The sequence below is a fragment of the Xyrauchen texanus genome, chromosome 46 (assembly GCF_025860055.1).
Source record: "Xyrauchen texanus isolate HMW12.3.18 chromosome 46, RBS_HiC_50CHRs, whole genome shotgun sequence".
NCBI lineage: Eukaryota > Metazoa > Chordata > Actinopteri > Cypriniformes > Catostomidae > Xyrauchen > Xyrauchen texanus.
The window spans coordinates 17,577,317-17,593,650 of NC_068321.1; the positions used below are offsets into that span (position 1 = coordinate 17,577,317).

The following is a 16,334-nucleotide window of genomic DNA, read 5'->3' on the forward strand; positions in this document are numbered from 1 at the left end:
CAATTTTCTCTAGCTAAAAGCCAGTTTCTCTTCCAAACGGATGAGATTTTTACGGTTAACCTCTTCAAAAAGGGGGCACTATATTGCTAAAACTTTACGCTTAAATGCTCAAGTCCCTGTATACATAAGTCAGGCATATGTGGTATCGTTTGAAAGCTTAAAATCTGAACATGTTTTAGATAGATCACTCTGTATTTCTTTTACATAAAATAACAAAATAAGTCATGATAACATAGCATTGCAAGTCAGCACCATGTGGTAGAAATATTCATATGAATATAAAAGACTTCCTAATTGCACTTAAATAAAGTCAAATCACATATCAAAGAAAAGCTCTCATTCTCAAGAATGTTACTGTATAGGTTATTTTGTTGCACTATTTCCACAGTATAAAAGATTTTCAAAAGAATCACAAAGTGAAGTATGAGGTGGTGGCCAATTCATGTGTGAAAATGATTCCACATCCTCCCTGAACCACTCTTTGACATTTTGATGAATCTTGATATTGAATCTTGAATTTGCCTGTGCTGTCATGGAAGAAAAAAAATCCATTGCTGGGACAACCTGGTCATACAGTACACTTAGGTAATCAGCTGGTTTGAAGCAACCCCAGATCATAACACTGCCTCCAGAGACTTGTATAGTGGGAACAATGCATGACGGGTGCATTGCTTCGTGCACTTCCCATCTTGCCCTGAATCACCAATCACTTTGCCATAGGGTAAATCTGGACTCATCAGATCACATGACCTGTTTTCATTGCTCCACAGTCGAAGTTGTTTTCTCTGATTAGTCTCACTAACAAGTGGTTTTCTTGTGGCCACACAGCCGTTTAATCCCAATTCAGTAAATTCTCGTTGCATTGTGCGTGTGGACATGCTCTTTCACTATTAAACATAGCCGTGAGTTCTACTGTTGACTTTTAATGAAAAAAGGGTGACTACTTTGAATATGCTAAAATATAACACAGTTTTGATTTATTTTGGATTTTGATTAGTCACAACATAATTACCATAGGTCCATTTATATTATTACACAGTTTTGATGACTTTACTATTATTCTAAAATGTCAAAAATAAAAATGATAATTTCATACCGGTAGTGTATGTTAGCGATAATTCATGATAACATCTTATACATCATCGCAAAGGGGAGGATTTCAGCTTTCTAATAACACCTATTGGGCTTCTAGATCACTCAGAGGCTGGGATATTCGATGAAATAATGTGGGGTGGTGCATGAACTGAAAATTAGAATGAATGTTTATGAACAAACACATCTGTGAGGGCTCAAATGCGTTAGAGCGCCACCTACATTTCAGATCGGCATTTTGTGATGGAAGGCAATAGAGGAGAAATTATTTATATATATATATTCATCATAAGATTGTAAACACATACAATATTATTTATGAATAATTGGAGTCTTTCAGAAAAAAAATGACCAATTTTTGGGAGTTAGTCCACAGTATGAATAAATGGTGAGCTTTAAATTTGAGTGTGAAAAATAGCTGTAAGCAGCCCAAAAATTCTTTTAAGTTGAAGAGGTTAATCCTGTACTGTTTTAAATCAACAAAACCTACCTCCCTACCCTAAACCTAACCAACAGTGTAATAAAAAGCAATTGTGACATAAATAATTGAATTGCTAAAGCAACCATGGCAATTTATGTTTTTTCTATGACACTTTGATCCCATGCGTCAAATGGCATGCTCTTCAGGACTCATACCCCGGTCCTTTGCCATGCAATTGCAACACTATCAGTTGAGCCACTGCGCAATATCCTCACACTTGAACAAGGCTGTAAATGTAGTTGGTTTTGTAATGTAATTGTATCACCACAAGTCCTGCGCAATAGTAAAATTGTTTTGATGCCCTAAGATAGCACTGTGTGAGGAACTGGGTGAAGTGTTTATGAACTGATAATCTGCCGTTTTATTTGTGATTTGTGTAAAAGGAATAAAAATCATTGTTTTAGCGCCTCTAGTGTTCATTCACCAGGAAACTGCTGCAATTCGTAAAATGTATAATGTAGTTTAGTAATGTGATTCTAAGAGACCAGGTTGCTTTGTTTTGTAGATAGCCTTAGATGTGCTATGTAGTTTCATTTTTTGTGAAAAGTTTAAAAAAAAATCTGATTAAAGTTTAAAGTTCTGCATTTGACATGCATTGATAGAATGTTCCACATTCAAAAAGTAATTGACAGCGATGACATCATTGTAATTCGCAACATCTATTTACTCTTAAATTTCTTTTCTTCCTTGCATATATTTATAGCCCCTGTTAGACCTCGCAGTGACTGGGATATTGATTCTTCTGTGCAGCCAACTGAAAGCAAGACATGTGCTGAGTGTCATGACAACGGCAAAGCAGCTCTCATAAGGCATTTAATTTTAATACAAATCTAGTCTAAATATTCAAACTGTATCAAATGGTACTTATGGGCATATTAGTAGAAGCTCTCGTTAACAATCATATCTTTTAACGGCATGATCATTATGTTTGAGTTCTATAATATTGTTAAAATGATACTCCAGTTAAATTAAGTTGCAGTTAAACAAATGTCAGACTGGAGTGTTTATATGTAAATTTTGAATGCTGACCTCATTATTAACCATACTAATATTTTGCAGAAATTTCATAATTATTTAAATCTAAAGCCTTTGATGTTGCAAATAATATTAATAGCACTATTAACAACTCATTAAAGCTATCCCTTTGTTTTCAGTCATTTAAACAGTACATGGCTGTCAATGGTAATGTCCTCGTTTCTTTTTTTTTTTTTTTTACACCGCTCTCTTTTTGAGGGTGAACAGATGAGCTTTATAATGATGCTTCAAATATTTTGAGAGGATGAGATGGACTTGTTTTTCATGTTTTTAAATTTGAGTTAAGAGGTTGTTTTTTTTAAGTTAAATCAGGTGATGTTAAAATACTAATATAGAGACCCATAAATAATTTGTAGGTTGATTCCCACGAAAATTATTCACACTGTGGCGCTATCAAATCATTGCCATGTTTGACCATCCCGACACAGCAACAAAGGCTCAAACAATGGTGTGTGTTTGGGGCAGGATTCGTATTTGGGAAGCCTGTTTAAAAATACTACTGCTGTCAGTCAATCATTTTTTTTAATCGCATAATTGTTTTGTAGTTAATTATGGATTTGGAAAATGCTGAAATGTGACACCATATATTCAATTATTTTCCTGTCAAAATGCATTTATTTCCAACAATATGTAACAATACAATGCTTTATTAACATTTCCCAAACAATGCCTTCCACTGTATAAAGATTGAAATGCACTAAAATAGCACCAATTCAAGTAACATTAAACGTTTCCCAAAGTCTAATTGGGGGTTTGACTAATTGAAAGAATTCAATAGATTGCATATTCATTGCAATGGGCATTAAATCTCTTAAACTCTCAAAACCCAAGGCTATCCACTTTCCTACAGCAATCATGAAGCTGCGTTAATGATTCGCATCAGAGCGTCAACACCAGAATCAAACGCAACATTGAACTCCACGCTTGCAGACAAAAAAGTCTTATTCTGCGTTTTGTTGACAGTTAAGTCTTGCTGTTCTTCTGTGGTAATTCCACAGCACTTTACATACAACAAATTGCACTAAGGAGGTCATATCTCCATTTTATCCCTGACAGGAAAGCGCTTTTGTGAGTGTTTGTGGTGTGTGCATCAGTGTAATGACTCCAGGAGGACACATTACAAAAGTTCCGCCCTCCCAACAAGTATTTATATTGGTGTATGCTGTATTAATGCTAAATGTGTTAATCGCGATAAAAAAAAAAATGTACACGTTAAACTTTTTTTAATCGCGCACGTTAACGCATTAATTCTGACAGTAAAAAAAAAAACATAATCATTTTTTACATTCTGTTTGGTGATGCTAGTATCAAACAATTGCACACTTCCAAGGGCATAGTTTTGGTTTGAACATTGGAGCACTTCTCCGGGAGACCTTTTTTTTTTTTATAAACTTTGTAACATCTGACAGTTTCATTGCTACATTTCCCTCTGCTTCTCTCTCTCTCTCTCTCTCTCTCTATCCTAGCACAATAATTATCATTCCCTAAACAAGTTTAATTTGTCCTTAGGCTATTGGAGTCCCCAAACATTTATGATCAAAATATTGTTTCATACAATGCATTTCACAGTGCATAATAACAGTTCAAATCAATTAACAGCTACATAAACATTTTATTTCATTGCATAATCTTAAATATTTGTATATTGTGTATCATATCAAACATTCTTTCCTATCAGAAAATGTAAATTCTTACCTGCTCATCTGACATGCCTGCCTGGCTGCTGTCCTCAACCTGTCCCTCACTGTGATGTATCCACATAAGCCAGAAAGAAACAACTAATCATTTCTATTGACACCTTTAACATTTCCATTGAACACGTTACCTGTATTACACATACTAATATATATATATATATATATATATATATATATATATATATATATATATATATATATATATATATTTATATATATACATATACACACACACATTCACCTAAAGGATTATTAGGAACACCTGTTCAATTTCTCATTAATGCAATTATCTAATCAACCAATCACATGGCAGTTGTTTCAATGCATTTAGGGGTGTGGTCCTGGTCAAGACAATCTCCTGAACTCCAAACTGAATGTCAGAATGGGAAAGAAAGGTGATTTAAGCAATTTTGAGCATGGCATGGTTGTTGGTGCCAGACGGGCCGGTCAGAATATTTCACAATCTGCTCAGTTACTGGGATTTTCACGCACAACCATTTCTAGGGTTTACAAAGAATGGTGTGAAAAGGGAAAAACATCCAGTATGCGGCAGTCCTGTGGGCGAAAATGCCTTGTTGACGCTAGAGGTCAGAGGAGAATGGGCCGACTGATTCAAGCTGATAGAAGAGCAACTTTGCCTGAAATAACCACTCGTTACAACCGAGGTATGCAGCAAAGCATTTGTGAAGCCACAACACGCACAACCTTGAGGCGGATGGGCTACAACAGCAGAAGACCCCACCGGGTACCACTCATCTCCACTACAAATAGGAAAAAGAGGCTACAATTTGCAAGAGCTCACCAAAATTGGACAGTTGAAGACTGGAAAAATGTTGCCTGGTCTGATGAGTCTCGATTTCTGTCGAGACATTCAGATGGTAGAGTCAGAATTTGGCGTAAACAGAATGAGAACATGGATCCATCATGCCTTGTTACCACTGTGCAGGCTGGTGGTGGTGGTGTAATGGTGTGGGGGATGTTTTCTTGGCACACTTTAGGCCCCTTAGTGCCAAATGGGCATCGTTTAAATGCCACGGCCTACATGACCATTGTTTCTGACCATGTCCATCCCTTTATGGCCACCATGTACCCATCCTCTGATGGCTACTTTCAGCAGGATAATGCACTATGTCTCAAAGCTCGAATCATTTCAAATTGGTTTCTTGAACATGACAATGAGATCACTGTACTAAAATGGCCCCCACAGTCACCAGATCTCAACCCAATAGAGCATCTTTGGGATGTGGTGGAACGGGAGCTTCATGCCCTGGATGTGCATCCCACAAATCTCCATCAACTGCAAGATGCTATCCTATCAATATGGGCCAACATTTCTAAAGAATGCTTTCAGCACCTTGTTGAATCAATGCCACGTAGAATTAAGGCAGTTCTGAAGGCGAAAGGGGGTCAAACACAGTATTAGTATGGTGTTCCTAATGATCCTTTAGGTGAGTGTATATACACACTACCGGTCAAACGTTTTGAAACACTCATTCTTTATTATAATTTTTATTCACATTTTAGAATAATAGGAAAGTCATCAAAACTGTGGAATAACATAAATGGAACTTTACTATACATACACACACACACACACACACACACACACACACATGTTGGTCTACCTATCATTATGAGGACTTTCCATAGACATAATGACTTTTATACTGTACAAACTTTATATTCTATCCCCTAAACCTAACCCTACCCCTAAACCTAACCCTCACAGAAAACCTTCTGCATTTTTACATTTTCAATAAAACATTGTTTAGTATGATTTTTAAGCGATTTGAATTATGGGGACACTAGAAATGTCCTCATAAATCACATTTATAGCATAATAACCATGTAATTACCAGTTTGTAACTTACAAAATTGTCCTCGTAAATCACAAAACACCACACACACACACACACACACACACACACACACACACACACACACACACTCACATCTATGCATGATTCACTGGGGACTTTAAACACTGGCTGCTACAGCATTCCTATTAGAGTCATGCAGATGTTATTCAGGCTTTTAATGATCGCTCGTCAAATAGTAAACATATGGAAGGTTTCTGAAGCAATAAACAAAATTTAAAATAACAAGCAATCGATTACTGAAGCATCTCTATAATATCAAATAACATTAAAATAAGGAAATAAACAATGATCTTGTCTGACTGAAAGTTATACAACCATTTCTCTTGGAATAATGATTAAACATCATATATTACAGCACGTCCAGATTAATAAAACAAATAATCAACAAAGCGTAATTAACATGATGAATTATTACATACAAACATTCAAACCATTAATATTATCAAACAATAATGTAAATAATATGGATCTAGCTTATTCTTTTACCCATACACTGTCCTTATAAACTTGAGAAATCATGAGCAAACTTCTGTTGCGTTAAGCAAGTGCAAATGTATTCACCAGTACTCGTTTCACAGCCGTTTCAAAATTCCAACAAATTTTAATTAATTCTACATATGTTTTCATTGATCATGGTATGAATAAAGGGGGTTGTACTTGCTAGCTTTGATTACTGGGGGGTTCCCTCGCACACATCCCCCAAGGAATCTACGCTCATGCACACTTCACCTTTAAGCAGTTCTGAAAGACCCGTTTCTGCAATAATTGCACATTAGACTATAGAGGGAAAAACACTATGCTTACTCTTATTAAAACTTGGAATTGGTCCCCTGTTGAACACAACCTTTCTAATGACAGGTGGCAAAAAAATCCCCATAACATAGTCAAATAAAGCATGAACCAGTCCACTTATGTTTAGCTAATTACTGAATCCAGGCACCAAGGGTCTAAGGCCACAAAAAGGCCTTTGAAAAACCAACTGGAGCAGTTCATCACTGTCATCTGGTATTACACTCACTCTGGTAAAAAAAAAAGTTCCCATGGCAACATAGCACAGCAGGCTCCTGTTGACCAGCAGAAGCATCACTATAGGGGCATTGAGGAGAGATGCCTCATCCTCAGCAAGCCACAAGTGTGTTTGGCCAGTCGCCATAGCCCCAGCTCAAAGCCAGCAAGGACAATGGTGGTTTTATGAATGAGAAGGCATAGGCTACTTACCTCTCTGTATTAAGCCTGCGTTCCAGGATTTGAAAGTCTATATGTTAACATGTAACTAATCTGAAGTAATTCTAGCTTTAGAAGATGTATTTATGTAATCTGCTTTTTTGATATCTGCATTTGAAATGCTTTGACAGGAACATAATGCCTGTGGTTGGCTTATGGTTCACATAATCAATGCTGGACTTGTTTGTGCAAATTAAACCATCAGTTTGTTTAAATGCTCTTCTGGTCCTCAAGCAAGAGCAATTGTTCTAATGCTGCACTTTTGCATGGCTGAAGAACCCAAAGGACATGACATATTGATGTACATCTAGAACAGCCTACAGATGAATATCATTCAAAGGAATAGCTGCAATGGGTTTAGGTCAAAGGAAAGGAATACAGACATGGACTCACCTAACCTAATGAGCATCTGTCATTGAAATGGACAAAAAATCATGTAATATCAGAATGAAAAAAGGGTCACTGAGCACGATCACGTTCTTAGACCGATTATGCTTAACCCAACAATGTGTGTGGTCCTGTAAAAGCATTAAATGATTTTCCTTTATCGGCATAAGTTCACAAACCACTTAAAATATACATGTATTGATCAGTTTTCACAGTACTCCAATTTCACACTGCATGTAACACCTTTACCGTTGTTCTTACTAACTTATCCAATGAAAGCAAGTGTTGTGCGCATGACTCTTCACGGTTTGACGTCAAAAGCTAAGAATAACAAACATTTTCAAATCCCATTTATATAAGGTTTGCTGGCAGATAAATTTTTTTGGAGAGTTATTGGCGTATTGGTGTGCATGTTAATTAGCTCACTGACAAATATGCGGTAATAAAAATGAGAAATCTTTTTTTTATCTATCTAGTTTAAAACATACGTCATAAAGTTCATACAAAAATTGATCTTTGCATCCAAAGATGCATTTTTTTTTCATATATTTTTGAAAATCATTTATAGCTTAAAAAAGGATTTCATGTCACATTTAATGTCGAACTGCCAGACACATTATTGGAGGTGAGTTTCCCTCTCTCCAGGACATCATATAATAACAGGTGGTGAGTGAAAAAAGCTTGGAGGATCATCAGAGACTCCAGCCACCCGAGTCATGGGCTGCTCTCACTGCTACCATCAGGCAGGCGGTATCGCAGCATCAGGAACCGCACAGCTGACTACATGATAGCTTCTTCCCCCAAACAATCAGACTTTTGAACACTTGATCTCTCACGATCAATAATCAGCACTGCACTTTATTAATCTTATATCTCACACTGGACTGTCAAATATATTCTCCACAATACAACTACTGTATATATATATATATATTTTTATATACTCTTTCTTTATTTTTTTTATTGTAGGTGTATTCTATATTGTGTGTATTGTTTACTGTACATTGCATATTATATTATATTGTTTAAGTATGTGTGCATTTGATATGTAAATTGTGTTGTGTAAATATGTTGTTTATTGTAATTGGTATATGTCTCGTCACTGTCATGACTGCTATGTTGTTCGGAACTGCACACAAGACTTTCACCTACTGTTGCACTTGTGTACATGGTAGTGTGACAAAGTGATTTGATTGATTTGACATGGTGTAACCAAATCAAAGGTATTGAAATACTTTACTTGCACCATGAATACAGAACAGTGTGCACATACATTGTACACACATTTTGTAAAACTATGTTTTGTTTTTCTACAAATGCCATGAATTGTATGATATTTATATTTAGGCAAATATCTGATATTTGATTTTGCTTGATTTTTTAATTCATTTATTATTATTATTATTATTTTTTTAATCACAAAATGACCTGACTTTGATTTAAAAGATTAATAATAAAAGATTATTCTGCACTACTCATGACAAAAAAATGTTTTCAAGTATTTTAGCTTTTAATAAGACTTTAGTTTCTCTACTATCACTGGATGGTTACACACCACATTTTTTACTTTAAAAGGGATAGTTCAAACAAAAATCAAAATGACCTCATCATTTACTCACCCTCATGCCATACCAGATGTGTATGACTTTCTTTCTTCTGCTGAACACAAACAAAGATTTTTAGAAGAATATCTCAGCTCTGCTAGTGAATGGTAGCCAGAAATGTGAAGGTCCAAAAAGCATATAATGGCAGCATAAAAGTAATCCACACAACTCTAGTGGTTAAATAAATGTCTTAAGAAGTGATATGATAGGTGTGGGTGAGAAACAGATCAATATTTAAGTCCTGGTGGTGATATGCACAAAGAATGTGAATTGCCAAAAACAAAAGAATTTGAAAGTGAAAGTTGAGATTTATTATAGTAAATAAATTACTTAAATATTGATCTGTTTTTCACCCACACCTAACATATCTCTTTTAAAGACAAGGATTTAACTAATTGAGTCAAATGGATTACATTAATGCCTCCTTGATGTGCTTTTTGGACATTCAAAGTTCTGGCCAACATTCACTTGCATTGTATTGTCCTACAGAGCTCTGAATATATATATATATATATATATATATATATATATATATATATATATATATATATATATATATATATATATTATTTTTTTTTTAAATCTTTGTTTATGTTCAGCAGAAGAAAAAAAGTCTTACACATCTGGGGTGGCATGAGGGTGAGTCAATTTTGAGAGAATTGTAATTTTTGGGTGAACTATTCCTTTAAGCCCCAGAAATAAATATCAAAATGACTTTGAACTTAGTACTTGAAAACAAGTTCATCATATAATAGGTGTATTCAAGTAATTGTTTTGTATGAATTGCATTTTTAATGTTTAAAATGTAATATATATATATATATATACACTCACCTAAAGGATTATTAGGAACACCATACTAATACTGTGTTTGACCCCCTTTCGCCTTCAGAACTGCCTTAATTCTACGTGGTATTGATTCAACAAGGTGCTGAAAGCATTCTTTAGAAATGTTGGCCCATATTGATAGGATAGCATCTTGCAGTTGATGGAGATTTGTGGGATGCACATCCAGGGCATGAAGCTCCCGTTCCACCACATCCCAAAGATGCTCTATTGGGTTGAGATCTGGTGACTGTGGGGTACATTTTATTACAGTGAACTCATTGTCATGTTCAAGAAACCAATTTGAAATGATTCAAGCTTTGTGACATGGTCATTATCCTGCTGGAAGTAGCCATCAGAGGATGGGTACATGGTGGCCATAAAGGGATGGACATGGTCAGAAACAATGCTCAGGTAGGCCGTGGCATTTAAACGATGCCCAATTGGCACTAAGGGGCCTAAAGTGTGCCAAGAAAACATCCCCCACACCATTACACCACCACCACCAGCCTGCACAGTGGTAACAAGGCATGATGGATCCATGTTCTCATTCTGTTTACACCAAATTCTGACTCTACCATCTGAATGTCTCGACAGAAATCGAGACTCATCAGACCAGGCAACATTTTCCCAGTCTTCAACTGTCCAATTTTGGTGAGCTCTTGCAAATTGTAGCCTCTTTTTCCTATTTGTAGTGGAGATGAGTGGTACCGGTGGGGTCTTCTGCTGTTGTAGCCCATCCGCCTCAAGGTTGTGCGTGTTGTGGCTTCACAAATGCTTTGCTGCATACCTCGGTTGTAACGAGTGGTTATTTCAGGCAAAGTTGCTCTTCTATCAGCTTGAATCAGTCGGCCCATTCTCCTCTGACCTCTAGCATCAACAAGGCATTTTCGCCCACAGGACTGCCGCATACTGGATGTTTTTCCCTTTTCACACCATTCTTCGTAAACCCTAGAAATGGTTGTGCGTGAAAATCCCAGTAACTGAGCAGATTGTGAAATATTCTGACCGGCCCGTCTGGCACCAACAACCATGCCACTCTCAAAATTGCTTAAATCACCTTTCTTTCCCATTCTGACATTCAGTTTGGAGTTCAGGAGATTGTCTTGACCAGGACCACACCCCTAAATGCATTGAAGCAACTGCCATGTGATTGGTTGATTAGATAATTGCATTAATGAGAAATTGAACAGGTGTTCCTAATAATCCTTTAGGTGAGTATATATATATATATATATATATATATATATATATATATATATATATATATATATATATAGCGTCACCTCATGAGCCAAAAACGTCTTTAAATGTTTCCTTGTTTTGGTATGTGTTGTGTTAATGTTCCAACGGAGTCATGATTCTGGTTTCTATACCTTAAACCTTAAAATGAATGTTCTTAGAATGTTAAATATTGGTTCCCCGACATAACCAAAAAAAGAACCACGTACTTGCGTCAATGGAACGTTCTGGTTTGGCTGGCTGTAAGCTATATTGCTTGCGTTTAGGCTAGATAGAAAGGCATAGCTAAAACTGTACACTACCTATACCGTATTACTTAACACCTCCGAGGTTTGTAATGTCTACCATTAACAGCAGGTAGAAGGAATCTGGTACTCTGTCCAATTCACACCAAGCATGTTCTTGTTTTCAACAACAATGACAGCAGCAGCACACAATAAACACAGGTTCCACCAGAACCTAAACGAATATCGTAGACACATCTCGGTTATGAAGAGTAAATCTCCATATTCCCTCAGTCACTTGTGCAATCACGCGCTTGTTTCACGAGGGCGCAAAATCACCAAGAACTGAATATGAGTAAAAATGGCTGAGGACCGAAGACTGAGCACTTAGCAATGCAGCACGTTATACCCTGACTAGACGTCACATGCTGTTTATACACAAGTGTTTTACAGCGATCCAAGGCTACCTAAATTGTGTTGTTTGTGTCTGAAAAGGTTTTGTTGTGTCTGTCCTTCTGGTGTGTTTTGTGTGCAGATGTTGTGTCGCTTTGCCACAATAACAAACACACATGAAAGAGGTTAGAACCAACACCAAAAATAGCACATGTTGTTTGTATTTCTTTCTATGCCATAGTTTTCAAAGAATGAATTCATAAAAGTGACTGTAGCCTATGTTCCGCATTGCGTTTAATAAATATACCCGCCAAAATGGAGTTAATGGAACCTCTAGTCTAAAGCCTTTGCAGTTCATTAGAAATGATTAAAAACTCGAATTCGAAGGTTTTCTTTTTTTAAAAGGTCAAAGTCGATTCCATAATGGAACCTGGGCACTCTGACAGGTTGTCAACAAAATAAGCCTCAAAATATCTCACCGTCTATGGCAAATATGGACGGCACCAGGAGCAACGTAATTCCAACAGACACCAGACACTTGGTCCACACTCCGATTCCGTCCAGGTCAATACATTTTCGGCCAGTGTTATGAGACCACGATAAGCCTATCCATCCCGACATGGCTTTGGTTCCAGCTTTGCCATTCCCGTTGTTGGAGCCCAAAATGTAGAAATCGTTACGCGCATTTCTTGGGGCCATCTGACTAGATATAAATTCAGCAATAGGCCGAAAGGTCCCGAAAAAGACATTTGATCTATCCTTTCCAGTTCCTTAGACTGAGGTCTTCTCTCCAATGTTTTTCTCTAGGTCAGCCGACGCGGCAGCATTGAAACTTTAAAAGGCGATGCGTCTGCAAACCATCAAACAGCAGCGGCCACCACATCAATCACGCGCGCGCCTTCTTGTAGCCGGTTATCGCATTTTATAAGCAGCAGATTCAGCATAGGAATTCCAGATGGGCTTTATTATAATCCTGCAATTATAGCAATCATGTTGCGACGGAAAATCGCCTCCTTTTGATTGGGAAAAATATCACGTCTCCGGCGTGCGTGCGAGAATATGCAGCCAAACTGGTGCTGAACCGCGATATTATGAGGACTGATGTAAACGAGGACGACGACCTCTACTGGGTAAAGATGATGATGACGACCGGTGTCGGTGTATCAACGAATGAAAACGTGCTTCTTTCACTAGACATCTCACATCATTTTTCTATGGACAGAAATACAATAATGATGTTTACCTTTTTTTTTTTTTTTTTGTTGACAATATCTATAAGATGCTGATTTCAGCTAATATATTACCCGTGCAAGCATACTCACAAAATTAGGGTAATATGGGACGAAATCACTGCTTTTATTAGATTCAGTGACCTGGATTTCTTTGAGGATCCCAAAGTAATCAAATATTATTTTAGGCCCATGTAAATCCATATTGTGATTAAAATGTTCCTCACAAACCTATACTGTTTGTTTACCTCTATTCATTCTGAATGAACCTTTGGGAGAGTGCACTTTAATTAATTTGCAGAGCAATAAACGGATTCATGTAGAAAGTGGTTTCAGCAAAGTGTTTAGTTTAACAGTAAGTGATGATTACATAACGCCAATATAATTTGGACTTTTCCCGCATGATGGCGCCATTTCGTCTATTTTGTGATAACCATTTTGTTTAAATCATTTAAAGGGACGATTCACCCAAAATTGATAATTACCTCATCATTTACTCACCCTCATGTCATCACAGATGTGTATGACTTTCTTCTGCTGTAAACAAAAGATTTTTAGAAGAATATCTCGGTTCTGTAGGTCCATTCAAAACAAGTGAATGGTGACCAGAACTTTGAATGCCCCCCCAAAAAAAGCACAAAGGCAGCATGCAAGTAATCCACAAGACTCCCAACAATGTGATGGGTGTGAGAGAGAAACAGATCAATATTTAGATCCTTTTTTACTATAAATCTCCACTTTCACATTATTGTTTTGGTGATTCACATCTTTTGGCATATCCCCACATATTAGGCAGGGAGGATAATTATAATATTGCTTCTAAAGAATTATGGATTTAACCACTGCCTTAATATGGATTACTTTTATGCTGCCTTTATATCCTTTTAGGACCTTCAAAGTTCAGGTCACCATTCACATAGACCTACAGAAATTATTATTATTATTTTTTTATTTTCATTTGTCTTCAGCAGAAGAAAAGTCATACACATTTGGGATGGCATCAGGAAGAGTTAATGACAACTACCCCTTTAATAAATAAATACAGAGTCAAGCCTGGAAATTGCATCATCTGGTCAATTGAGTTGAAAAGATTTACTTAATTTATTGAAAATAAACCACAGAAAGCAAGTGTGTGCCCGCAGCAATATATATTTTAATTCAAAGTGAATTTTGACAATACACCATAATTTCTTTAATTTGACACTCACCAATAGTCACCAGGAAAACCCGCTTTTTGTGACAAAGTACATAAGGCTTGGTCACAAATAAATCACTGAGAACTAGAGAAATACGACCGCAAACTGTAAGAGACATTACATCCAATAATAAAAAATAATAAAAAAGGTTCCCAGTCCTCATATAGTGAATATTGCACAGTGCAGTGGCTACATGGCTAAACTATTGTAGCATTGAAATCAAAAGCAAACAAGAATCAGAAATCACAAAAATCTACAAGTATGGAAACAGTAACAGTTCAGATTTAGTAAATCAATTCGGTTTGCTCTTAAGTCTAAATATTATTGGATAACTTGCAGTGAGATTTAACTTTTACTAAAATATAATCTGCAGAAGAGTTAGAAATAGATCTAAAGCAATCCAACTAAAATCTTACAGCAAGTGTTAAACAGTAGCACATATGAGAAATACAAGGACCCTGAATGAACTGTACAAGAACGTCTAAAAGAAGAAAGAAAAAAAAACATGATGTGAAATCAAAGAAAGAAAAAAAAAAACTTAAAATAATTTGGTTTGGGAGTTTCAAAGAAATTTCGGCTTTAGATTTGTGTGCAGTCGGCAGTCCTTAGCAGTTTGTCTAAGTTTTAATCTTATTTAGGTTGGGTTTGGTAGACCTTGATAGAAGGCTGGTCATTGGGAAAAAACACGTCTGAAATGTCTACTTGCAATGAATTCTGCAATGCATTCATACAATTGTATAATATGTGCATGAGTAGCAATTTTAGTACTCATCTCTAGTGCTACATGCTTAATATAAAAGAACCACTACTCTAATAGGGAATTAACTATAAAGCAAGACAATTTGAGGAACCAAAACACATTTTAGACTGTATCTCCAAATGCACAAAGATAATGTTAAGGGCATGGTTCATTTATTCTATTTTACAAATGTCTCAACATGGTGGTGAACCATGGGTTGATGTTTACATTCACAGTGTAAAGCTTCCCAAATAAAAGAAAACCATATCTTGGGTGTTTAGTCAGCATAATAATACAAATTATAATCCCTGATATAATTTCATTATTGTATTTTTTGTTGTTGGTCAAAACAATAAATTAATTCAGATATGTTCCAAGAACAATCACATAAGCATTTTTCTTCACAATTTCGAGAAACAAACATCCATTTCCATAGACACATTTAATTGTGATTACAGCATTGCATGCTTTGTGTATGACTACCAAAGGCCAACTCGTTATTGGTTATCAGGTTAATCAACACTATATAGGAGATCCATCAGGACATCTACCATGGATTAAGATATTTTTAAGCAACTGGTTGAACAGCACTTCAGTTAGGTCTATCAAACACAGCAATGACACTTTCATTCCTCAGTCACACCGTTCACTAGATTATTCAGACCAAGGGAACATGAAAGTGAGCAAGAGGCTGGCAGGCAGTGCTTGTAAAGGGGTTATAAAGGGCTAAAGCACATTTCAAAAGGCACTAACGCAGTGTTGCTCACTTTAAAGAGCAGAGACTGGTGTGTGAGAACTCGCACAGCCATATAATCACTCACACAAGATATTTAAGCAAAAGCAGGTGGTCTGATAACTCCTAGATTTCTGAGCTAACTAACAGTCCTCCTTACGTGGGTCTTCATTGGTAATCAAAAACAGGATTATGCATATTCTGTATTTTTCATTTTCAAACACACTAATATACCTGATAAAACTTTGATGATAAGAAATTAACAAATGATCATTAGGGGGTAATTAAATAAAAAAAGACAACAAATTCTGAGCACTGATTTTACCGAGATGACACGTGAAATATTTTTGCCC

General features: G+C 36.3%; 1 protein-coding gene across 1 annotated transcript in view; it reads right to left on the reverse strand.

Annotated features, from left to right (window-relative positions):
• The window catches only part of kiaa1549la (KIAA1549-like a), a 74,668-nt gene extending 61,523 nt beyond the window's left edge, over positions 1-13,145 (reverse strand). The window contains 1 exon segment of the mRNA XM_052120234.1: positions 12,564-13,145. Within this exon segment, the coding sequence (XP_051976194.1) occupies positions 12,564-12,783 (220 nt within the window). The 5' untranslated portion in view covers positions 12,784-13,145.
• Positions 13,146-16,334: the final 3,189 nt, after the last annotated feature.